General features: G+C 45.4%; 1 protein-coding gene across 6 annotated transcripts in view; it reads left to right on the top strand.

Annotated features, from left to right (window-relative positions):
* The window catches only part of TTBK1 (tau tubulin kinase 1), a 291,447-nt gene that overhangs the window by 106,274 nt on the left and 158,482 nt on the right, over window positions 1-26,691 (top strand). For 5 of the 6 annotated variants that reach the window (XM_056552932.1, XM_056552933.1, XM_056552930.1 and 2 more), the window contains exon 2: window positions 23,467-23,625. In XM_056552932.1, the coding sequence (XP_056408907.1) occupies window positions 23,518-23,625 (108 nt within the window). In that variant the 5' untranslated portion in view covers window positions 23,467-23,517. Of the gene's footprint in view, window positions 1-10,835; window positions 10,860-23,466; window positions 23,626-26,691 lie in introns of all 6 variants that reach the window. The other variant, XM_056552928.1, reaches the window with a different exon arrangement.

The following is a 26,691-nucleotide window of genomic DNA, read 5'->3' as shown; positions in this document are numbered from 1 at the left end:
ATAGAGATCTGGATCCATCTGACCGGGTCATGATTCTCTATAGAGATCTGGATCCATCTGACCAGGCCATGTTTCTCTATAGAGATCTGGATCCATCTGACCGGGTCATGATTCTCTATAGAGATCTGGATCCATCTGACCAGGTCATGATTCTCTATAGAGATCTGGATCCATCTGACCAGGCCATGATTCTCTATAGAGATCTGGATCCATCTGACCGGGTCATGATTCTCTTTAGAGATCTGGATCCATCTGACCAGGCCATGATTCTCTATAGAGATCTGGATCCATCTGACCAGGACATGTTTCTCCATGTTATTCTGATCACTGAATTTCCCACCTACTGTGGATTTGTGGAGTCTGGGAACACTGATCACTAGATTTTATGCTGATCTTATTAATCTGATCTTTATATAGGCAAAATCTGATTACGAGGGCAGCGGGATCTAATAAAAAGGCCAATCAGTATAGAGTAATAGGAAGTGTTATATAGAGTATAGAGTTATAGTATAGAGTTATGATCAAGGCTTTTATATAATTTTGTAGCCTTGTAAGGCTACGGGAGTGAATATAAAGTTTAGCAGGTGAATGTAAGGCTAAAAGGGGTTAATAAAAAGTTCAGGGGGGGTGAATATAAGACTGAAACGGGGGGGGGGGGGGGTGATATAAGGCTGAGGGGGAGAATATAAAGTCCAGGGGGTGAATATAAAGTTCTGGAGGTGAATAAAAGGCTGAAGGGGGTAAATATAAAGCTCGGGGGGGGGGGGGGGGGGTTAAAATTAGGGTGAAGGGCATGAATATATATATCTCAGGGGGTGAATTATAAAGCTCTAGGTGTGAATATACGTCTTATCGATGAATTATAAAGCTCAAGGGGAAATATAAGGCTGAAGAGGGTGATAATAAAGCTTGGGGTGAATCTAAGGCTTAAGGGCATGAATATAAAGATCGGGGTGAATATAAAGGTTGGGGGTGGGGATATAAGGCTGAAGGAGATGAATATAAAGCTTAGGGGGTGCATATAAAGCTCGGGGGTGGGGGGAATATAAAGCTCAGGGGTGTGAATATAAATCTCGGGTGAATATGAAGCTCGGGGTGAATATAAGGCTTAAAGGGGTACTCCAGTGGAAAACGTTGTTGTTTTTTTGTTTGTTTTTTACAAATCAAATGGTGCCAGAAAGTTAAACAGATTTGTAAATTACTTATATTTAACCCCTTAAAGGACCAAGGGCGTACAGGTACATCCTTGGTCCTGCTCTCCTGATATAACGCGGGGTTACACAGTAACCCCGCGTCATATCACGGCGGGCCCGGCGTCATAGTGAAGCTGGGACCTGCCTCTAATAGCGCGCAGCGCCGATCGCGGCGACGCGTGCTATTAACCCTTTAGTCGCGGGCTCAGAGCTGAGCCGCGCGGCTAAAAGCGAAACCGGAAGTGGCCGGCTAGCTCAGTCGGGCTGTTCGGGATAGCCGCGGCTAATCGCGGCATCCCGAACAGCTGACAGGACAGTGGGAGGCCCCTACCTGCCTCCTCGCTGTCCGATCGCCGAATGACTGCTCAGTGCCTGAGATCCAGGCATGAGCAGTCATGCGGCAGAATCATCGATCACTGGTTTCCTATGAGAAACCAGTGATCAATGATAAAGATCAGTGTGTGCAGTGTTGTAGGTCCCTATGGGATAACAAAGATCAGTATAAGAGATCAGTGTGTGCAGTGTTATAGGTCCCTATGGGATAATAATGATCAGTATAAGAGATCAGTGTGTGCAGTGTTATAGTCTCCTATGGGATAATAATGATCAGTATAAGAGATCAGTGTGTGCAGTGTTATAGGTCCCTATGGGATAACAATGATCAGTATAAGAGATCAGTGTGATCAGTGTTATAGTCTCCTATGGGATAATAATGATCAGTATAAGAGATCAGTGTGTGCAGTGTTATAGTCCCCTATGGGATAATAATGATCAGTATAAGAGATCAGTGTGTGCAGTGTTATAGGTCCCTATGGGATAATAATGATCAGTATAAGAGATCAGTGTGTGCAGTGTTATAGATCCCTATGGGATAATAATGATCAGTATAAGAGATCAGTGTGTGCAGTGTTATAGATCCCTATGGGATAATAATGATCAGTATAAGAGATCAGTGTGTGCAGTGTTATAGGTCCCTATGGGATAACAATGATCAGTATAAGAGATCAGTGTGATCAGTGTTATAGTCTCCTATGGGATAATAATGATCAGTATAAGAGATCAGTGTGTGCAGTGTTATAGTCTCCTATGGGATAATAATGATCAGTATAAGAGATCAGTGTGTGCAGTGTTATAGTCTCCTATATATATAACACTGCAAAAAAAAAGTGAAAAAAAAGTGAATAAAGATCATTTAACCCCTTCCCTAATAAGTTTGAATCACCCCCCTTTTCCAATAAAAAAAAAAAAAACAATGTAAATAAAAATAAAAATAAACATTTATGGTATCACCGCGTGCGTAAATGTCCGAATTATAAAAATATATAGTTAATTAAACCGCTCGGTCAATGGCGTGCGCGCGAAAAAATTCCAAAGTCCAAAATAGTGCATTTTTGGTCACTTTTTATATCATAAAAAAATAATAAAAAGATCAATAAGTCCTATCAATGCAAAAATGGTACCGCTAAAAACTTCAGATGAAGTCGGGTGAATCTAACGCTCAGGGGGTGAATCTAACGCTCAGGGGGTGAATATAAAGCTCAGGGTGGGAGGAGTATGCGATGCAGGAACACAATAATAACGGCATTGGATCAGGGTATCGGAGGCCACTAAATAATAAACTGGATTTCTTCAGACTGACAGCCGGTCCTCTATAACTTCTACACAACAGAGGGCACCAGATGTGGTATAAGAACAGCCACATAGATCGCTAGATATGATCCATCCAGACAGACCAACCATGTTATAGAGAGAGAGAGAGAGAGTAATAGGAAGAGGTGTGTGGAGTTATAGGAGGGATTATATAGAGTAATAGGGAGGGGTGTGTGGAGTTATAGGAGGGATTATATAGAGTAATAGGAAGAGGTGTGTGGAGTTATAGGAGGGATTATATAGAGTAATAGGGAGGGGTGTGTGGAGTTATAGGAGGGATTATATAGAGTAATGGGGAGGGGTGTGTGGAGTTATAGGAGGGATTATATAGAGTAATGGGGAGGGGTGTGTGGAGTTATAGGAGGGATTATATAGAGTAATAGGGAGGGGTGTGTGGAGTTATAGGAGGGATTATATAGAGTAATGGGGAGAGGTGTGTGGAGTTATAGGAGGGATTATATAGAGTAATGGGGAGAGGTGTGTGGAGTTATAGGAGGGATTATATAGAGTAATAGGGAGGGGTGTGTGGAGTTATAGGAGGGATTATATAGAGTAATGGGGAGGGGTGTGCGGAGTTATAGGAGGGATTATATAGAGTAATGGGGAGGGGTGTGTGGAGTTATAGGAGGGATTATATAGAGTAATAGGGAGGGGTGTGTGGAGTTATAGGAGGGATTATATAGAGTAATAGGGAGAGGTGTGTGGAGTTATAGGAGGGATTATATAGAGTAATGGGGAGGGGTGTGTGGAGTTATAGGAGGGATTATATAGAGTAATGGGGAGGGGTGTGTGGAGTTATAGGAGGGATTATATAGAGTAATGGGGAGGGGTGTGTGGAGTTATAGGAGGGATTATATAGAGTAATAGGGAGGGGTGTGTGTAGTTATAGGAGGGATTATATAGAGTAATAGGGAGAGGTGTGTGTAGTTATAGGAGGGATTATATAGAGTAATAGGGAGAGGTGTGTGGAGTTATAGGAGGGATTATATAGAGTAATAGGAAGAGGTGTGTGGAGTTATAGGAGGGATTATATAGAGTAATGGGGAGGGGTGTGTGGAGTTATAGGAGGGATTATATAGAGTAATAGGGAGAGGGGTGTGGAGTTATAGGAGGGATTATATAGAGTAATGGGGAGGGGTGTGTGGAGTTATAGGAGGGATTATATAGAGTAATGGGGAGGGGTGTGTGGAGTTATAGGAGGGATTATATAGAGTAATTGGGAGAGGTTTGTGGAGTTATAGGAGGGATTATATAGAGTAATAGGGAGGGGTGTGTGGAGTTATAGGAGGGATTATATAGAGTAATAGGGAGAGGTGTGTGGAGTTATAGGCGTAATCGGAGAAGTTATATAAAATTATAGGAAGGATAATATAAGGAGTAATAGAATTCCTTACGTAGAGTCATAGCCTTGTCTGGCGTTATAAGAGGAGTAATAGGTGAAATTATATAAAGTAATAATAGGGATTATATAACGAGTAATAGGAGTAATATAGAGTAAAAGAAGGGATTCTATAAAGAGTACTATGAGTTATATAGAGTCATAGGGAGATGTGTGTGGAGTTATAGAAGGAATTATACACTGCTCAAAAAAATAAAGGTAACACTTAATCACCACAATGTAACTCCAAGTCACTGACACTTGTGTGAGATCCCACTGTCCACTCAGGAAGAACACTGATTGACAATCAATTTCACATGGAACAGACAACACGTGGAAATTATAGGCAATTACCAAGAGACCCCCAATAAAGGAGTGGTTCTCCAGGTGGTGACCACAGACCACTTCTCAGTTCCTATGCTTCCTGTCTGATGTTTTGGTCACTTTTGAATGCTGGCGGTGCTTTCACTCTAGTGGTAGCATGAGATGGAGTCTACAACCCACACAAGTGGCTCAGGTAGTGCACATCAATGCGAGCTGTTGCAAGAAGGTTTGCTGTGTCTGTCAGCGAAGTGTCCAGAGCATGGAGGCGCTACCAGGAGACAGGCCAGTACATCAGGAGATGTGGAGGAGGCCGTAGGAGGGCAACAACCCAGCAGCAGGACCGCTACCTCTGCCTTTGTGCAAGGAGGAGCAGGAGGAGCACTGCCAGAGCCCTGCAAAATGACCTCCAGCAGGACACATGTGCATGTGTCCACTCAAACGGTCAGAAACAGACTCCATGAGGGTGGTATGAGGACCCGACGATAGGGATCAACCGGTTATCGGATTGGCCGATATTGTCGGCCGATATTCACGATTTTGTAAGTTATCGGTACCGGCATCTAACCTTGCTGATAATGTGTCCAGCGCGTGCGCCTCCAATCTGTCTTGAAGTCTCGGGACCCTGGGCCAATAGCGCGTGGCAACCATCGTTGTGCCGCACGCTAATAACCCTTTAGACGCAGTGATCAAAGTTGATCGCGGCATCTAAAATGAAAGTGAAAGCTTCCCAGCAACTCGGTCGGGCTGATTGGGACCATCGTGATAAAATTGCAATGTCCCGATCAGCTAGGACACGAGCGGAGATCTCCTCACCTGTCTTTGTCACGTCCGATCGGCATTTGATTGCTCCAAGCCTGAGATACACTGATCAAGCCTATAACACTGATCAATGCAAAGCTATGACTTTGCAGTGATTAGTGTAAAAGATCAGTGTGTGCAGTGTTATAGCCGCCTATGGGAGCTATAACACTGCAAAAAAAAGTGGAAAAAAAAAGTTAATAAAGGTAATTTAACCCCTTCCCTAATAAAAGTTTGAATCACCCCCCTTTTCCCATAAAAATGATCGGGATCAGCTCTAAAAAATCAATATCTGTCGATTCCTACCCAACGTCCACAGGAGGGGATTGTGCTTACAGCCCAACACCGTGCAGGACGTTTGGCATTTGCCAGAGAACACCAAGATTGGCAAATTCACCACTGGCACCCTGTGCTCTTCACAGATGAAAGCAGGTTCACACTGAGCACATGTGACAGTCTGGAGACGCCGTGGAGATCATTCTGCTGCCTGCAACATCCTCCAGCATGACCGGTTTGGTGGTGGGTCAGTAATGGTGTGGGGTGGCATTTCTTTGGGGGCCGCACAGCCCTCTATGTACTTGCCAGAGGTAGCCTGACTGCCATTAGGTACCGAGATGAGATCCTCAGACCCCTTGTGAGACCATATGCTGGTGCGGTTGGCCCTGGGTTCCTCCTAATACAAGACAATGCTAGACCTCATGTGGCTGGAGTGTGTCAGCAGTTCCTACAAGAGGAAGGCATTGATGCTATGGACTGGCCGCCCGTTCCCCTGAATCCGATTGAGCCCATCTGGGACGTCTCGCTCCATCCACCACAGACTGTCCAGGAGTTGGCGGATGCTTTAGTCCATGTCTGGGAGGACATCCCTCAGGAGACCATCCTCCACCTCATCAGGAGCATGCCCAGGCATTGTAGGGAGGTCATACGGCCATGTGGAGGCCACACACACTATTGAGCCTCATAGGGACTTGTATTAAGGACATTACATAAAGTTGGATCAGCCTGTAGTGGGGTTTTCCTCTGTGATTTTGAATGTGACTCCATATCCAGACCTCCAGGGGTTAATGACTTCCATTGATGATTTTGTGCGATTTTGTTGTCAGCGCATTCAACTATGTAAAGACGAAAGTATTTAATACGATTAGTTCATTCAGATCTATGATGTGTTATCTTAGTGTTCACTTTATTTTTTTGAGCAGTGTATATAGAATAATAGGGAAAGGTGTATAGAGTAATAAGAGAACTTATAGAGGGTAATAGGATTAGTTATATAAAGTGATATAAAAGTGTATATATTTATAATAGGAGGGATTATATACAGTAATATTAAGGGATATAGAGAAATAGGGAGAAGTATATAGAGTAGTAGGATGGGCTATACAGATTGTTAGAAGTTATATTGAGTAAAGGGTAATATATAGTGTAATTGGAAAAATTATGTGGAGTAATGGGAGGGATCATATAGAGTAATTAATGGTGTTATGTAGAGTAATAAGGTGAGTTTTATGGAATATTGAAAGGAGCTATATATAATCATAGGATGGGTTAGAAACTGTAAAAGGAAGGGTTATATAGATAGGGAGGTGTTATATGGAGTAATTGGCAGAGTTATAGGAAGGAATAAGAGGTGGTATGTAAAGTAATAGGAGGAGTTATGTACTGTAATAAGAAACCACCAGACCACGGCCACACACCCCTTATTATTTATGCCCACCCCTAAGACTTCACTTGTATTAGATAGCATCTAATATGGAAATCACACTTTATGAACACTTTGTATTTAGTAATAGAAGAAGTTGTATTTAGTAATAGGAGGAGTTATGTAGAATAGGCTTATTTGCAGTTATAGGAGGAATGATTTAAAGTAATAGGTGGTATGTGGATTAGTAGGAGGAGTTACAGTGGGGAGCATAGTATTTAGTCAGCCAGCAATTGTACAAGTTCTCCCACTTATAAAGATGAGAGGCTGTAATTTCCATCAAAGGTTATAACCTCAACTATGAGAGACAGAATGAGAAAATCCATAAAATCACATTGTCTGATTATTAAAGAATTTATTTGCAAATTATGGTGGAAAATAAGTATTTGGTCACCTACAAAAAAGTAAGATTTCTGGCTCTCACAGACCTGTAACTTCTTCAGTAAGAGTCTCCTCTGTCCTCCACTGGTTACCTGTATCAATGGCTCCTGTTTGAACTTGTTATCCGTATAAAAGACACCTGTCGAAGGACACCAGAAACAAAATTGTAGACCTGCACCAGGCTGGAAATACTGAATCTGCAATAGGCAAGCAGCTTGGTGTGAAGAAATCAACTGTGGGAGCAATTATTAGAAAATGGAAGACCTACAAGACCACTGATAATCACCCTCGATCTGAGGCTCCAACCAAGATCTCGTCCTGTGGTGTCAAAATGATCACAAGAACGGTGAGCAAAAATCCCAGAACCACACGGGGGGACCTAATGAATGACCTGCAGAGAGCTGGGACCAAAGTAACAAAGGCTAACATCAGTAACACACTACACCGCCAGGGACTCAAATCGTGCAGTGCCAGACGTCCCCCTGCTTAAGCCAGTACATGTCCGGCCCGTCTGAAGTTTGCTAGAGAGCATTTGGATGATCCAGAAGAGTATTGGGAGAATGTCATTTTGTCAGATGAATGTTTGGAGGAGAAAGAATGCCGAGTTGCATCCAAAGAACACCATACCTACTATGAAGCATGGGGATGGAAACACAAGCTTTGGGGCTGTTTTTCTGCTAAGGGACCAGGACAACTAATCCGTGTAAAGGAAAGAATGAATGGGGCCATGTATCGTGAGATTTTGAGTGAAAACCTCCTTCCATCCAAGGACATTGAAGATGAGACGTGGCTGGGTCTTTCAGCATGACAATGATCCCAAACACACTGCCCGGGCAATGAAGGAGTGGCTTCGTAAGAAGCATTTCAAGGTCCTGGAGTGGCCTAGTTAGTCTCCAGATCTCAACCCCATAGAAAACCTTTGGAGGGAGTGGAAAGTCCGTGTTGCCCAGAAACAGCCCCAAAACATCACTGCTCTAGAAGAGATCTGCATGGAGGAATGGGCCAAAATACCAGCAACAGTGTGTGAGAACCTTGTGAAGACAGAAAACATGTGACCTCTGTCATTACCAACAGTGTGTGAGAACCTTGTGAAGATTTGCAGAAAACATTTGACCTCTGTCATTGCCAACAAAGGGGATATAACAAGCATAGGCAACCTTCGGCACTGCAGATGTTTTGGACTACAACTCCCATGATGCTTTGACAGCATTTTGGCTGTAAGAGCATCATGGGAGTTGTAGTCCAAAACAGAAGGTTGCCATTAGAGATGAGCGAACTTACAGTAAATTTGATTTGTCACAAACTTCTCTGCTCGGCAGTTGATGACTTATCCTGCGTAAATTAGTTCAGCTTTCAGGTGCTCCGGTGGGCTGGAAAAGGTGGATACATTCCTAGGAAAGAGTCTCCTAGGACTGTATCCACCTTTTCCAGCCCACCGGAGCACCGGAAAGCTGAACTAATTCATGCAGGAAAAGTCATCAACTGCCGAGCTGAAAAGTTCGTGAGGAATCGAATTTACGGTAAGTTCGCTCATCTCTAGTTGCCATGCCTGATATATTGCAAAGTATTGAGAGGAACTTTTCTTATTGACCAAATACTTATTTTTCACCATAATTTGCAGATAAATTCTTTAATAATCAGACAACGTGATTTATGGATTTTTCTCATTCTGTCTCATAGTTGAGGTTATAACCTATGATGGAAATTACAGCCTCATCTAACAGGGAGAACTTGTACAATCGGTGGCTGATAATACTTTTTCCCCACTGTATGTGGAGTTATAGGAGTTGTATTCAGTAATAGGAGGAGTTATATGCAGTAATAGGAGGAGTTATATTCAGTAATAAGAGGGGGTATATATATATATATATATATATATATATATATATAATGGGGGTTATATAGAGTAATAAGAGGGGGTATAATATAGAGTAGCAGTCATAGGGTTATGTGGAGATATAGCAGAAATAGGTCTTATACGCTATGGGTGGTATTATGGATATTATTAAAGGTAGAGTGATATGGCGGTATGGAAGAAGTAAGGATGAGTTGATGGAACATGTAGGATAAGCACAGTATTACTTATGTATAGTGGTATATATATGTCTGTTGCCTTAGACTTACTGTATGAGCAGTTGTCCCCATTGGTTAGGTAGGTGGGCTCAGCAGAAGACCTCTCTGGTGTCCTGTCCTGCACACAATGCAGACATCCATTCTAAGGATTAACAAGCAGTATAATTATACAGATTTGGATGATGGTCAACAAAGACCAAAGCTTGGTGGTTGGAGAAATGGAGGCCTCGTTTTGTGCAGAGGACAGGACATCCTCCGTATGAGTCCAGTGCAGTATCCTTTGATGCATGGCTTTAGAAGTCTGAATCCTGCTACCATACTTGTACTCGATATCTTATCCTTAACCACCCAGCTCTGCTCAGACCACGTGTCCATGGGCTCTTGTTGGCTTCCTACCTGATGCTGCATGCTTCTGTTAGTGTCCACTGAGAGCCATAAGATGTGCATGTGCAGGCACCTGACTCACCACACAGAATGGGGTCCCACCCAATCCATATTGTGGTGCCATCCAAGTGAGCTCCATGGCCTTACTTAATGTGGATTTGTCCATAGGAACTCTACAGCCTGGCCTAGTGTGGTGCTATCCAAGGTTACCATATGGCCTGATTTAGTATGCTTTCATCTAAAGGAACCCCATGACCTGACCTAGTATGCTTCCACTCAGAGGAACCCTGTAGCCTGGCCTAATATGTTTGTATCCAATGAAACTGCATAACCAAGTACAAAGAGTGTTACTTTGAGTAATAACAAAGACATCTAGTTACCTCCCGGGGGCAGCATATCCCCACATAAGAATACATATCAGGACATTAGTAAAGTGTGACTCCACTGTTTAGTTTCTTTATCTCTTTGACTCCAGTCGCATGCAGAGCTGCATTCACTGATGGACGCTATTACACTGAGATCCTTTTTATATACTCTCTTGTGGTGTATTGCACTCTGTGAGATGTATGTAATCTAACACACATCACTGCATGCTCTGTAGATACTGAAGCAGGAGGAGCAACTATGGGGTGGAAGCTCAGAGATCAGAATTGAGAGTGCAGCTCTGGGAACTGGGATGTTGCTCCGGGTTACACTATGACATTGGTTAGGACTTCTTCACATAGAGACTCTGCGGGCATAGTGTATCGGGTGGAATCATTGGTTTACATTCTTGAAGTGGTGGTGATTGGTCATGGATGAGAAGGCTTCTGCTTGGGCTGTCAGCTCTGCTCTGTCCACGCTCGTGCACCATTCGCTTTCTACTTTCTGCATGTACAGAAGAGATCTCTCATGTGTCTTACTCTGTGTGTCTTGTCTTCCTCCCTAATGTTTCCCGGACTTCCTCTCAATTCAGTCCAGCCACGGCAAGAAGAGCACAGTAAGGATTAGATCTGTGGGAAGAAAGGGGTGGGGTTGTGGGAAGGAGCAGGAAAAAAGATAGTGACCCTGATTTATCAAAAATGTAGGGTTGGGTTTGTTTTTTTGGTTTCAACCCGACCATCTGTTTCTCTATCAATTTATTATTGTGTCGCACGTTTTGTCGCAATCAGGTTTTTTTTTTTGTCGCAGGCAGGTTTTTTTTTTTGTCGCAGGCAGGTTTCTTTTTTTGTCGCAGGCAGGTTTTTTTTTGTCTCAGCTTTCTAATTCTCGCGTTATTAGCAAATTCATAATGACTATTGACATCATGTGACAAACTGCGACAAGCCTTTCCTACGAACCGAACTCGGGGATTTTTCAAGCCTAAAAAGGGGCGTTTCCCTAACAAAACCAAGGTTTCCAACTGATTTATTAAGAAACCGACCAGACTTTTAGGGTTTCAGTGTACTTTTTTTTCCACTGCTTGAAGCAGTGGGAAAAAAAGGACACTGAAACCCTAAAAGTCTGGTCGGGTTTCTTAATAAATCAGTTGGAAACCTTGGTTTTGGTCAGGAAACGCCCCTTTTTCGGCTTGAAAAATCCCTGAGTTCGGTTCGTAAGAAAGGCTTGTCGCAGTTTGTCACATGATGTCTGCGCCTTGTCGCAGACCTCTTGCGCCAAAAAAAAAAAAAAAAGACAAACTGATAATCCAATGATAAATGAGGACCAGTGTCTTCGGAAGGGTCATCGGTGTAGGATATGGTGCAGGAAGGAGGATAGTGTCTATAGAAGGGTCAGCAGTGTAGGATATGGGGCAGGAAGGAGGATAGTGTGTATAGAAGGGTCAGCAGTGTAGGATATGGGGCAGGAAGGAGGATAGTGTCTATAGAAGGGTCAGCAGTGTAGGATATGGGATAGGAAGGAGGATAGTGTCTATAGAAGGATCAGCTGTGTAGGATATGGGGCAGGAAGGAGGATAGTGTCTATAGAAGGGTCCTTGGTGTAGGATATGGTGCAGGAAGGAGGATAGTGTCTATAGAAGGGTCAGCAGTGTAGGATATCGGGCAGGAAGGGGGATATTGTCTATAGAAGGGTCAGGAGTGTAGGATATGGGATAGGAAGGAGGATAGTGTCTATAGAAGGGTCAGCTGTGTAGGATATCGGGCAGGAAAGAGGATACTGTCTACAGAAGGGTAAGCGGTGTAGGATATGGGGCAGGAAGGAGGATAGTGTCTATAAGGGTCAGCAATGTAGGATATGGGATAAGAAGGAGGATAGTGTCTATAGAAGGGTCAGCAGTGTAGGATCTGGGGCAGGAAGGAGGATAGTGTATAGAAGGGTCAGCAGTGTAGGATATGGGGCAGGAAGGAGTATAGTGGCAGGAAGGAGGATAGTGTCTATAGACGGGTCAGTGGTGTAGGATATGGGGCAGGAAGGAGGATAGTGTGTATAGAAGGGTAAGCTGTGTAGGATATGGGGCAGGAAGGAGGATAGTGTCTATAGAAGGGTCAGTAGTGTAGGATATGGGGCAGGAAGGAGGATAGTGTCTATAGGAGGGTCAGTGGTGTAGGATATGGGATAGGAAGGAGGATAGTGTCTATAGAAGGGTCAGCGGTGTAGGATATGGGATAGGAAGGAGGATAGTGTCTATAGAAGGGTCAGCAGTGTAGAATATGGGATAGGAAGGAGGATAGTGTCTATAGAAGGGTCAGTGGTGTAGGATATGGGGCAGGAAGGAGGATAGTGTGTATAGAAGGGTCAGCGGTGTAGGATATGGGGCAGGAAGGAGTATAGTATGTATAGAAGGGTCAGTGGTGTGGGATATGGGGCAGGAAGGAGGATAGTGTCTATAGAAGGGTCAGCAGTGTAGAATATGATTCAGGAAGGAGGATAGTGTCTATAGAAGGGTCAGCAGTGTAGGATATGGGGCAGGAAGGAGGATAGTGTCTATAGAAGGGTCAGCAGTGTAGGATATCGGGCAGGAAGGGGGATATTGTCTATAGAAGGGTCAGGAGTGTAGGATATGGGATAGGAAGGAGGATAGTGTCTATAGAAGGGTCAGCAGTGTAGGATATGGGGCAGGAAGGAGGATAGTGTCTATAGAAGGGTCAGCAGTGTAGGATATCGGGCAGGAAGGGGGATATTGTCTATAGAAGGGTCAGGAGTGTAGGATATGGGATAGGAAGGAGGATAGTGTCTATAGAAGGGTCAGCAGTGTAGGATATCGGGCAGGAAAGAGGATACTGTCTACAGAAGGGTAAGCGGTGTAGGATATGGGGCAGGAAGGAGGATAGTGTCTAGAAGGGTCAGCAATGTAGGATATGGGATAAGAAGGAGGATAGTGTCTATAGAAGGGTCAGCAGTGTAGGATCTGGGGCAGGAAGGAGGATAGTGTATAGAAGGGTCAGCAGTGTAGGATATGGGGCAGGAAGGAGTATAGTATGTATAGAAGGGTCAGTGGTGTAGGATATGGGGCAGGAAGGAGGATAGTGTCTATAGACGAGTCAGTGGTGTAGGATATGGGGCAGAAAGGAGGATAGTGTGTATAGAAGGGTAAGCTGTGTAGGATATGGGGCAGGAAGGAGGATAGTGTCTATAGAAGGGTCAGTAGTGTAGGATATGGGGCAGGAAGGAGGATAGTGTCTATAGAAGGGTCAGCAGTGTAGGATCTGGGACAGGAAGGAGGATAGTGTCTATAGAAGGGTCAGCAGTGTAGGATATGGGGCAGGAAGGAGGATAGTGTCTATAGAAGGGTCAGCAGTGTAGGATATGGGGCAGGAAGGAGGATAGTGTCTATAGATGGGTCAGTGCTGTAGGATATGGGGCAGGAAGGAGGATAGTGTCTATAGAAGGGTCAGCGGTGTAGGATATGGGGCAGGAAGGAGTATAGTATGTATAGAAGGATCAGTGGTGTAGGATATGGGGCAGGAAGGAGGATAGTGTATATAGAAGGGTCAGCGGTGTAGGATATGGGACAGGAAGGAGGATAGTGTCTATAGATGTCTATAGAAGGGTCAGCGGTGTAGGATATGGGGCAGGAAGGAGTATAGTATGTATAGAAGGGTCAGTGGTGTAGGATTGGGCAGGAAGGAGGATAGTGTCTATAGAAGAGTCAGCTGTGTAGGATATGGGCAGGAAGGAGTATAGTATGTATAGAAGGGTCAGTGGTGTAGGATATGGGTCAGGATGGAGGATAGTGTCTATAGAAGGGTCAGCGATGTAGGATATGGGATAGGAAGGAGGATAGTGTCTATAGAAGGGTCAGCAGTGTAGGATCTGGGGCAGGAAGGAGTATAGTATGTATAGAAGGGTCAGCAGTGTAGGATATGGGGCAGGAAGGAGGATAGTGTCTATAGAAGGGTCAGCAGTGTAGGATATGGGCAGGAAGGAGGATAGTGTCTATAGAAGGGTCAGCGGTGTAGGATATGGGGCAGGAAGGGGGATATTGTCTATAGAAGGGTCAGCGGTGTAGGATATGGGGCAGGAAGGAGGATAGTGTCTATAGAAGGGTCAGCAGTGTAGGATATGGGATAGGAAGGAGGATAGTGTGTATAGAAGGGTCAGCGGTGTAGGATATGGGGCAGGAAGGAGGATAGTGTCTATAGAAGGGTCAGCAGTGTAGGATATGGGATAGGAAGGAGGATAGTGTGTATAGAAGGGTCAGCGGTGTAGGATATGGGATAGGAAGGAGGATAGTGTCTATAGAAGGGTCAGCGGTGTAGGATATGGGCAGGAAGGAGGATAGTGTCTATAGAAGGGTCAGCGGTGTAGGATATGGGCAGGAAGGAGGATAGTGTCTATAGAAGGGTCAGCGGTGTAGGATATGGGGCAGGAAGGAGGATAGTGTGTATAGAAGGGTCAGTGGTGTAGGATATGGGCAGGAAGGAGGATAGTGTGTATAGAAGGGTCAGTGGTGTAGGATATGGGGCAGGAAGGGGGATATTGTCTATAGAAGGGTCAGCGGTGTAGGATATGGGATAGAAAGGAGGATAGTGTCTATAGAAGGGTCAGCGGTGTAGGATATGGGGCAGGAAGGAGGATATTGTCTATAGAAGGGTCAGCTGTGTAGGATATGGGCAGGAAGGAGTATAGTATGTATAGAAGGGTCTGTGGTGTAGGATATGGGATAGGAAGGAGGATAGTGTCTATAGAAGGGTCAGCGGTGTAGGATATGGGATAGGAAGGAGGATAGTGTCTATAGAAGGGTCAGCGGTGTAGGATATGGGGCAGGAAGGAGGATAGTGTGTATAGAAGGGTCAGCGGTGTAGGATATGGGATAGGAAGGAGGATAGTGTCTATAGAAGGGTCAGCAGTGTAGGATATGGGCAGGAAGGAGGATAGTGTGTATAGAAGGGTCAGCAGTGTAGGATATGGGATAGGAAGGAGGATAGTATGTATAGAAGGGTCAGCGGTGTAGGATATGGGATAGGAAGGAGGATAGTGTCTATAGAAGGGTCAGTGGTGTAGGATATGGGATAGGAAGGAGGATATTGTCTATAGAAGGGTCAGCAGTGTAGAATATGGGATAGGAAGGAGGATAGTGTCTATAGAAGGGTCAGTGGTGTAGGATATGGGATAGGAAGGAGGATATTGTCTATAGAAGGGTCAGCAGTGTAGAATATGGGATAGGAAGGAGGATAGTGTCTATAGAAGGGTCCTTGGTGTAGGATATGGGGCAGGAAGGAGGATAGTGTCTATAGAAGGGTCAGCGGTGTAGGATATGGGGCAGGAAGGAGTATAGTATGTATAGAAGGGTCAGTGGTGTGGGATATGGGGCAGGAAGGAGGATAGTGTCTATAGAAGGGTCAGTGGTGTAGGATATGGGGCAGGAAGGAGGATAGTGTCTATAGAAGGGTCAGCGGTGTAGGATATGGGGCAGGAAGGAGTATAGTATGTATAGAAGGGTCAGTGGTGTGGGATATGGGGCAGGATGGAGGATAGTGTCTATAGAAGGGTCAGCAGTGTAGGATATGGGGCAGGAAGGGGGATATTGTCTATAGAAGGGTCAGCGGTGTAGGATATGGGATAGGAAGGAGGATAGTGTCTATAAGGGTCAGCGGTGTAGGATATGGGGCAGGAAGGAGGATAGTGTCTATAGAAGGGTCAGTGGTGTAGGATATGGGATAGGAAGGAGGATAGTGTCTATAGAAGGGTCAGCAGTGTAGGATATGGGATAGGATGGAGGATAGTGTCTATAGAAGGGTCAGCAGTGTAGGATATGGGGCAGGAAGGGGGATATTGTCTATAGAAGGGTCAGCGGTGTAGGATATGGGGCAGGAAGGAGGATAGTGTGTATAGAAGGGTCAGCGGTGTAGGATATGGGGCAGGAAGGAGGATAGTGTGTATAGAAGGGTCAGCGGTGTAGGATATGGGGCAGGAAGGAGGATAATGTCTATAGAAGGGTCAGCGGTGTAGGATATGGGGCAGGAAGGAGGATAGTGTCTATAGAAGGGTCAGTGGTGTAGGATATGGGATAGGAAGGAGGATAGTGTCTATAGAAGGGTCAGTGGTGTAGGATATGGGATAGGAAGGGGGATATTGTCTATAGAAGGGTCAGCAGTGTAGAATATGGGATAGGAAGGAGGATAGTGTCTATAGAAGGGTCAGTGGTGTAGGATATGGGATAGAAAGGAGGATAGTGTCTATAGAAGGGTCAGCAGTGTAGGATATGGGATAGGAAGGAGGATAGTGTGTATAGAAGGGTCAGCGGTGTAGGATATGGGATAGGAAGGAGGATAGTGTGTATAGAAGGGTCAGCGGTGTAGGATATGGGGCAGGAAGGAGGATAGTGTCTATAGAAGGGTCAGCGGTGTAGGATATGGGATAGGAAGGAGGATAGTGTGTATAGAAGGGTCAGCGGTGTAGGATATGGGGCAGGAAGGAGTATAGTGTGTATAGAAGGGTCAGCAGTGTAGAATATGGGAAGGAAGGAGGATAGTGTGTATAGAAGGGTCATTGGTGTAGGATATGGGGCAAGAAGGGGGATATTGTCTATAGAAGGGTCAGCGGTGTAGGATATGGGATAGAAAGTAGGATAGTGTCTATAGAAGGGTCAGCGGTGTAGGATATGGTGCAGGAAGGAGGATAGTGTCTATAGAAGGGTCAGCAGTGTAGGATATGGGGCAGGAAGGAGGATAGTGTGTATAGAAGGGTCAGCAGTGTAGGATATGGGATAGGAAGGAGGATAGTATGTATAGAAGGGTCAGCGGTGTAGGATATGGTGCAGGAAGGAGGATAGTGTCTATAGAAGGGTCAGCGGTGTAGGATATGGTGCAGGAAGGAGGATAGTGTCTATAGAAGGGTCAGCGGTGTAGGATATGGGATAGGAAGGAAGATAGTGTCTATAGAAGGGTCAGCGGTGTAGGATATGGGATAGGAAGGAGGATAGTGTCTTTAGAAGGGTCAGCAGTGTAGGATATGGGATAGGAAGGGGGATATTGTCTATAGAAGGGTCAGCAGTGTAGGATATGGGATAGGAAGGAGGATAGTGTGTATAGAAGGGTCAGCGGTGTAGGATATGGGATAGGAAGGAGTATAGTATGTATAGAAGGGTCAGTGGTGTGGGATATGGGGCAGGATGGAGGATAGTGTCTATAGAAGGGTCAGCAGTGTAGGATATGGGGCAGGAAGGGGGATATTGTCTATAGAAGGGTCAGCGGTGTAGGATATGGGATAGGAAGGAGGATAGTGTCTATAAGGGTCAGCGGTGTAGGATATGGGGCAGGAAGGAGGATAGTGTCTATAGAAGGGTCAGTGGTGTAGGATATGGGATAGGAAGGAGGATAGTGTCTATAGAAGGGTCAGCAGTGTAGGATATGGGATAGGATGGAGGATAGTGTCTATAGAAGGGTCAGCAGTGTAGGATATGGGGCAGGAAGGGGGATATTGTCTATAGAAGGGTCAGCGGTGTAGGATATGGGGCAGGAAGGAGGATAGTGTGTATAGAAGGGTCAGCGGTGTAGGATATGGGGCAGGAAGGAGGATAGTGTGTATAGAAGGGTCAGCGGTGTAGGATATGGGGCAGGAAGGAGGATAATGTCTATAGAAGGGTCAGCGGTGTAGGATATGGGGCAGGAAGGAGGATAGTGTCTATAGAAGGGTCAGTGGTGTAGGATATGGGATAGGAAGGAGGATAGTGTCTATAGAAGGGTCAGTGGTGTAGGATATGGGATAGGAAGGGGGATATTGTCTATAGAAGGGTCAGCAGTGTAGAATATGGGATAGGAAGGAGGATAGTGTCTATAGAAGGGTCAGTGGTGTAGGATATGGGATAGAAAGGAGGATAGTGTCTATAGAAGGGTCAGCAGTGTAGGATATGGGATAGGAAGGAGGATAGTGTGTATAGAAGGGTCAGCGGTGTAGGATATGGGATAGGAAGGAGGATAGTATGTATAGAAGGGTCAGCGGTGTAGGATATGGGATAGGAAGGGGGATATTGTCTATAGAAGGGTCAGCAGTGTAGGATATGGGGCAGGAAGGAGGATAGTGTGTATAGAAGGGTCAGCGGTGTAGGATATGGGGCAGGAAGGAGGATAGTGTCTATAGAAGGGTCAGCGGTGTAGGATATGGGATAGGAAGGAGGATAGTGTGTATAGAAGGGTCAGCGGTGTAGGATATGGGGCAGGAAGGAGTATAGTGTGTATAGAAGGGTCAGCAGTGTAGAATATGGGAAGGAAGGAGGATAGTGTGTATAGAAGGGTCATTGGTGTAGGATATGGGGCAAGAAGGGGGATATTGTCTATAGAAGGGTCAGCGGTGTAGGATATGGGATAGAAAGTAGGATAGTGTCTATAGAAGGGTCAGCGGTGTAGGATATGGTGCAGGAAGGAGGATAGTGTCTATAGAAGGGTCAGCAGTGTAGGATATGGGGCAGGAAGGAGGATAGTGTGTATAGAAGGGTCAGCAGTGTAGGATATGGGATAGGAAGGAGGATAGTATGTATAGAAGGGTCAGCGGTGTAGGATATGGTGCAGGAAGGAGGATAGTGTCTATAGAAGGGTCAGCGGTGTAGGATATGGTGCAGGAAGGAGGATAGTGTCTATAGAAGGGTCAGCGGTGTAGGATATGGGATAGGAAGGAAGATAGTGTCTATAGAAGGGTCAGCGGTGTAGGATATGGGATAGGAAGGAGGATAGTGTCTTTAGAAGGGTCAGCAGTGTAGGATATGGGATAGGAAGGGGGATATTGTCTATAGAAGGGTCAGCAGTGTAGGATATGGGATAGGAAGGAGGATAGTGTCTATAGAAGGGTCAGCAGTGTAGGATATGGGATAGGAAGGAGGATAGTGTCTATAGAAGGGTCAGCGGTGTAGGATATGGGATAGGAAGGAGGATAGTGTCTATAGAAGGGTCATTGGTGTAGGATATGGGGCAGGAAGGGGGATATTGTCTATAGAAGGGTCAGCTGTGTAGGATATCGGATAGGAAGGAGGATAGTGTCTATAGAAGGGTCAGCGGTGTAGGATATGGGGCAGGAAGGGGGATATTGTCTATAGAAGGGTCAGCTGTGTAGGATATCGGATAGGAAGGAGGATAGTGTCTATAGAAGGGTCAGTGGTGTAGGATATGGGATAGGAAGGAGGATAGTGTCTATAGAAGGGTCAGTGGTGTAGGATATGGGATAGGAAGGGGGATATTGTCTATAGAAGGGTCAGCAGTGTAGAATATGGGATAGGAAGGAGGATAGTGTCTATAGAAGGGTCAGTGGTGTAGGATATGGGATAGGAAGGAGGATAGTGTGTATAGAAGGGTCAGCGGTGTAGGATATGGGATAGGAAGGAGGATAGTGTGTATAGAAGGGTCAGCGGTGTAGGATATGGGGCAGGAAGGAGGATAGTGTCTATAGAAGGGTCAGCGGTGTAGGATATGGGATAGGAAGGAGGATAGTGTGTATAGAAGGGTCAGCGGTGTAGGATATGGGGCAGGAAGGAGGATAGTGTCTATAGAAGGGTCAGCGGTGTAGGATATGGGATAGGAAGGAGGATAGTGTGTATAGAAGGGTCAGCGGTGTAGGATATGGGGCAGGAAGGAGTATAGTGTGTATAGAAGGGTCAGCAGTGTAGAATATGGGAAGGAAGGAGGATAGTGTGTATAGAAGGGTCATTGGTGTAGGATATGGGGCAAGTAGGGGGATATTGTCTATAGAAGGGTCAGCGGTGTAGGATATGGGATAGAAAGTAGGATAGTGTCTATAGAAGGGTCAGCGGTGTAGGATATGGTGCAGGAAGGAGGATAGTGTCTATAGAAGGGTCAGCGGTGTAGGATATGGGATAGGAAGGAGGATAGTGTGTATAGAAGGGTCAGCGGTGTAGGATATGGGGCAGGAAGGAGTATAGTGTGTATAGAAGGGTCAGCAGTGTAGAATATGGGAAGGAAGGAGGATAGTGTGTATAGAAGGGTCATTGGTGTAGGATATGGGGCAAGTAGGGGGATATTGTCTATAGAAGGGTCAGCGGTGTAGGATATGGGATAGAAAGTAGGATAGTGTCTATAGAAGGGTCAGCGGTGTAGGATATGGTGCAGGAAGGAGGATAGTGTCTATAGAAGGGTCAGCAGTGTAGGATATGGGGCAGGAAGGAGGATAGTGTGTATAGAAGGGTCAGCAGTGTAGGATATGGGATAGGAAGGAGGATAGTATGTATAGAAGGGTCAGCGGTGTAGGATATGGTGCAGGAAGGAGGATAGTGTCTATAGAAGGGTCAGCGGTGTAGGATATGGTGCAGGAAGGAGGATAGTGTCTATAGAAGGGTCAGCGGTGTAGGATATGGGATAGGAAGGAAGATAGTGTCTTTAGAAGGGTCAGCAGTGTAGGATATGGGATAGGAAGGGGGATAGTGTCTATAGAAGGGTCAGCAGTGTAGGATATGGGATAGGAAGGAGGATAGTGTCTATAGAAGGGTCAGCGGTGTAGGATATGGGGCAGGAAGGGGGATATTGTCTATAGAAGGGTCAGCAGTGTAGGATATGGGATAGGAAGGAGGATAGTGTCTATAGAAGGGTCAGCAGTGTAGGATATGGGATAGGAAGGAGGATAGTGTCTATAGAAGGGTCAGCGGTGTAGGATATGGGATAGGAAGGAGGATAGTGTCTATAGAAGGGTCATTGGTGTAGGATATGGGGCAGGAAGGGGGATATTGTCTATAGAAGGGTCAGCTGTGTAGGATATCGGATAGGAAGGAGGATAGTGTCTATAGAAGGGTCAGCGGTGTAGGATATGGGGCAGGAAGGGGGATATTGTCTATAGAAGGGTCAGCTGTGTAGGATATCGGATAGGAAGGAGGATAGTATGTATAGAAGGGTCAGCAGTGTAGGATATGGGATAGGAAGGAGGATAGTGTCTATAGACGGGTCAGTGGTGTAGGATATGGGATAGGAAGGAGTATAGTATGTATAGAAGGGTCAGCGGTGTAGGATATGGGGCAGGAAGGAGGATATTGTCTATAGAAGGGTCAGCAGTGTAGAATATGGGATAGGAAGGAGGATAGTGTCTATAGACGGGTCAGTGGTGTAGGATATGGGATAGGAAGGAGGATAGTGTGTATAGAAGGGTCAGCGGTGTAGGATATGGGATAGGAAGGAGGATAGTGTCTATAGAAGGGTCAGCGGTGTAGGATATGGTGCAGGAAGGAGGATAGTGTGTATAGAAGGGTCAGCGGTGTAGGATATGGGGCAGGAAGGAGGATAGTGTGTATAGAAGGGTCAGCAGTGTAGGATATGGGATAGGAAGGAGGATAGTATGTATAGAAGGGTCAGCGGTGTAGGATATGGGATAGGAAGGAGGATAGTGTCTATAGAAGGGTCAGCGGTGTAGGATATGGGGCAGGAAGGGGGATATTGTCTATAGAAGGGTCAGCAGTGTAGGATATGGGATAGGAAGGAGGATAGTGTCTATAGAAGGGTCAGCTGTGTAGGATATGGACAGGAAGGAGGATAGTGTCTATAGAAGGGTCAGCAGTGTAGGATATGGGATAGGAAGGAGGATAGTGTCTATAGAAGGGTCAGCAGTGTAGGATATGGGATAGGAAGGAGGATAGTGTCTATAGAAGGGTCAGTGGTGTAGGATATGGGGCAGGAAGGAGGATAGTGTCTATAGAAGGGTCAGCGGTGTAGGATATGGGGCAGGAAGGGGGATATTGTCTATAGAAGGGTCAGCTGTGTAGGATATTGGATAGGAAGGAGGATAGTGTGTATAGAAGGGTCAGCGGTGTAGGATATGGGATAGGAAGGAGGATAGTGTGTATAGAAGGGTCAGCGGTGTAGGATATGGGATAGGAAGGAGGATAGTGTGTATAGAAGGGTCAGCAGTGTAGGATATCTGGAGGGATTCCTGTAAATGACTATATGTTTGTCTATTAATTTTACATGATGTTTTCCTGGGTGGAAGTTTTACTGTGAGATTTTCTTTGTCCATTTAAAGCGTCTTTCATCCTTGTGAAAACTTTTTAAAATGCTCATATGAGCTCTAAATTCTGTCTTTACATCCACCGCAGGTAAGTGTAGTCCTCGGGTCACGATTGATCCTGGAGGTGGTCCCTAATCTGCTTACTACTCTACCTACTTGTCACTACTTTGGGCCTTGGTATGGGAAAGTGATTCCTATTTGTGGGATTCAGAGGATATGACCCCCTGTTCTCGGTCATAGTCGGGGAATGGTTCATGGTGTTGGTCTTGGTCTTGGTTTGAGTAAATTCTTCATGTACAATATTGTAGCAGCTAAAGCGATGACAAGGAGTCTGAATCACTGTCATCTGCATCTACAATATGGAAGGTTCTCCCCAGTGGTGGCTTGGTTTAATGATTATCTGGTGCATCCAGTTATTTTTCTATATATTTTAACTTGTCTTTGTGCTATCCTGTCCCCTGATGAAACCATCTTTTGATGGGAAACATGTTCAAATGATAGGAATACTTTTTCATGGTCACAATCTAATTTTAGGCTAAAAACTGAGACCCTGTTGCGTTATACTCCTGGTTTGTATTCCACGTTATCTGTGGCAGATTATTGTGGCCTTATGGTTTGACTCCTCTATTTTAGATGTGCTAAGTGAATGTTAGTTCAGTTTCTTCTGTCCTTTAACAGTTTGCTTTGTTAGATATTCTTCTTTATCTCAGTTTTCAGCTACCACAGTGTGTACGTAATAGATATTCATATTCTACATATGGGTTTATTTAATGGATTCAGTTTTTTTGCTGTGACCCCTGTAATGTGACTAAGCTCTATGTATTGTCCACAGGACGGAGACGGCCATTATGTTTATATTGTCACATATATATGGGCCTATGCGGCCACCACTGTCCTGTATCTAGGCCTTTCTCTGTAGCCGAGCTCATCCAGACACTTTCTCTCATGATTGCAGCCGTCAGCAGGTATCTGACATCTGTCTCTGGGTCCAGCACGAGAGGCTGAGCCCCAAGGGATCAGGACAGGCCCAGAATAGCTGTGACAAGCGGACGCGCAAATACCCACGTTATGCAGCAATATATTATCCTGTGTAATGTAGCGTGTGCCCGGTGTGACCAGATGCTGAAGGAGAGCACATTCCCTCATCCTTTATACATAATTCTAGTGACAGGCGAGGGGACTGTGTCATGTGACTTGGCACTTTCTTATCCTTCTTTTTCTTCCCACAGGTCAATGTCTCTATTAGGTCTGGGGCAGGGCGAATCCTTTCTGGGTGGCCCATGCAGTGTTTAGCGGCTGTTATCCGGGACGACGGAAACATGAGTGGTGGAGCCGAACAAGCAGATATCCTGCCGGTCAGCTACGTTGTGAAGGACCGCTGGAAAGTGGTGAGGAGTTTTCATTGTTTTGGGAACTTGTGTAAGTGTGCAGGAACCTTGTCCTGATCCCCAGTTAATTTGGTCAAATGCAATAGTTGCAACCTTGTGTAGTTTGTATGTAAAGTGTCAGGTGTATGGAGTGTTGGTGTAGACACCATGGTGAGGATAAAGTCTGGTGTATGGTGTGTTGGTGTAGACACCATGGTGGTGATAATATCTAGTGTATGGAGTGTTGGTGTAGACACCATGGTGATGATGATGTCTGGTGTATGAAGTGTTGGTGTAGACACCATGGTGGTGATAATGTCTGGTGTATGGAGTGTTGGTGTAGACACCATGGTGATGATGATGTCTGGTATATGGAGTGTTGGTGTAGACACCATGGTGATGATAATCTCTGGTGTATGGTGTGTTGGTGTAGACACCATGGTGATGATAATCTCTGGTGTATGGAGTGTCGATGTAGACACCATTGTGAGGATAATATCTGGTGTGTTGGTGTAGACACCATTGTGAGGATAATGTCTGGTGTATGGTGTGTTGGTGTAGACACCATGGTGATGATGATGTCTGGTGTATGAAGTGTTGGTGTAGACACCATGGTGATGATAATCTCTGGTGTATGGTGTGTTGGTGTAGACACCATGGTGAGGATAATGTCTGGTGTATGGTATGTTGGTGTAGACCCCATGGTGATTATGTCTGGTGTATGGTGTGTTGGTGTAGACACCATGGTGATGATAATGTCTGGTGTATGGAGTGTTGGTGTAGACACCATGGTGAGGATAATGTCTGGTGTATGGTGTGTTGGTGTAGACACCATGGTGATTATGTCTGGTGTATGGTGTGTTGGTGTAGACACCATGGTGGTGATAATGTCTGGTGTATGGTGTGTTGGTGTAGACACCATGGTGATGATGATGTCTGGTGTATGAAGTTGTCATGATCACACCCTATCGGTCCAGCCAAGACGCTAGAGAGAGTGTGATGGTGCAAGGGTTAAAGCCACCAGACATCTGGGTAATCACTACTAGTCCCAGCAAGTCACCAAATTAACCCTTAGATAAACGTGTTTCACCCGAGCTGCCTTCAGAAAGGTGAGCTCATATATTTAGAGATCAAAGACCAGAGCTGATTAAACATTTAATCTGATAAAAGGTATCACAGTGCTATGCATAAAAATAAACAAATGACATACAGTTACAAAAATGTATAACATTTTTTTACAAGGCAAGTTCAGAAAACAAAAGATGAAGTTCTTACAGCATGATGATATAGCAGTTCCAAGAGATAAGTTTCAGCTGTTCTTAGGATGGTCTTGTCGGCTTGTGGCCCAGCTTTTAACAACCAACTTTTATTCTAGCATTGTTTTAAATAACATATCTACTTTCTTGGGAGGGAGACTCCACCCCCCCCTCTGATCCCACCAGGGGGTCTTCTCTCTTCCTGGCCCCTTATCTGTTTGATTATATGATGGGACCAGAGTGCACGACTTCAAAGGAGATACCAAGACATAAAATGCAATACACAAAACAGTCTGAATGACCCCTCACCCATGTCTTAGTTTATACACAGATATTATTTATAATACACATATAGGATTTTAATAATCAGGCCTTGGGCCTGACACCTCCCCCTTAAGATGGGGACAGAGAGATCTTGCCTGCCAGGCTGATAGATCTGTCTCCATTACACTTCTATTTCTCTTCTTGACACCACAGGCCCTGCATTCCCAGGCAAAGATGGCACTGAAGGGGCCCATTTCCTCATTTAGCTGGCTTTTCTTTGCAGCTAAGTGCTGTGGATTGATCTCCACATTCTGAAGGGATCACTGGCTCTTAGCTTCCTCCACTAGGTCCAGTAGGGGATCACTACCCAGCCCTTCCTCTGGTGCACTACATACACTGAGTACCACCTCCTCAGGGTCATAGTATGCCATATTAATGTGGTACTGTCTCTGCCTCTGACCTTTCTCATCAAGGGTAACTACATATGTGGTGGGTTCTAGGCGCTGCAGAATGGGGAAGGGACCTTCCCAGGCGGCCTGCAACTTATTCTGCCTGATGGGGTTCAGAACCATTCCCTTCTGTCCCACTTCATAGACCCGGTCCCTTGCATTGTGATCGTACCAGTACTTCTGCCTGGATTGTGCTGCTGTGAGGTTGTCCTGTACCAGCCAAGTCAGTGTCTGCATCCTGTCCCTGAATCTCAGAACATACTCCACCACAGAAGTCTCAGGGGCAGGTAGCCCCCTTCCCATTCTTCCCTAACTAAATCTCGGGGTCCCAGCACTTTGTGACCATATAATAACTCAAAGGGGTAGAAACCTGTAGGCTCTTCAGGTACCTCCCTGTAAGCAAATAACAGATGGGGTAAATACTTTCCCCAGTCTCTGCCCTCCGATTCTACAAATGTTTTCAGCATTTGTTGCAAGGTCCCATTGAACCTCTCACAGAGACCATTTGTTTGGGGGTGGTATGGGCTACCAAGTGCTGTACATTCACCTTCTTACAGAGACTTTGCATGAGATTGGACATGAACTGGGTGCCCTGATCAGTGAGCATTTCTCTGGGGAACCCCACCCTGCAGAATATACTGATCATTGCATCTGCCACCTTATCTGCTTGGACGGAGGATAAGGCAATAACCTCATGGTACCTGGTTGCATAATCCACCACAGTGAGAATAAATTGTTTCCCTGTGCTGCTGGGTATAGCCAGAGGCCCCCTCAATATCCACTGCCACTCGTTCAAAAGGTACAGATATGACTGGTAGGGGCACTAGGGGAACACGAGTAACATCCCCAGACTTACCCACCCTTTGGCAGACATGACAGGATCTACAATAATTGGCAACAGCAGTGCCCATACCCGGCCAGTAGAAATTGTGTGCCAACTTGGAATTTGTCTTGGCCACTCCCAAATGTCCTGCCAGGGGGGTCTCATGGGACAACCTCAGCAGCTCTTTCCTGTACGGCCTAGGAACCACTAACTGCCTTTCTCTCTCCAGGGCCCATAGCATGCCTTTGGAAAGGGACTCCCAGTACAAGATATCATTTTCCCAATATACCTGATG

The sequence above is a fragment of the Hyla sarda genome, unplaced genomic scaffold (genome assembly GCF_029499605.1).
Source record: "Hyla sarda isolate aHylSar1 unplaced genomic scaffold, aHylSar1.hap1 scaffold_212, whole genome shotgun sequence".
Classification (NCBI taxonomy): Eukaryota; Metazoa; Chordata; class Amphibia; order Anura; family Hylidae; genus Hyla; species Hyla sarda.
This window is presented reverse-complemented; position numbering and strand designations above follow the sequence as displayed.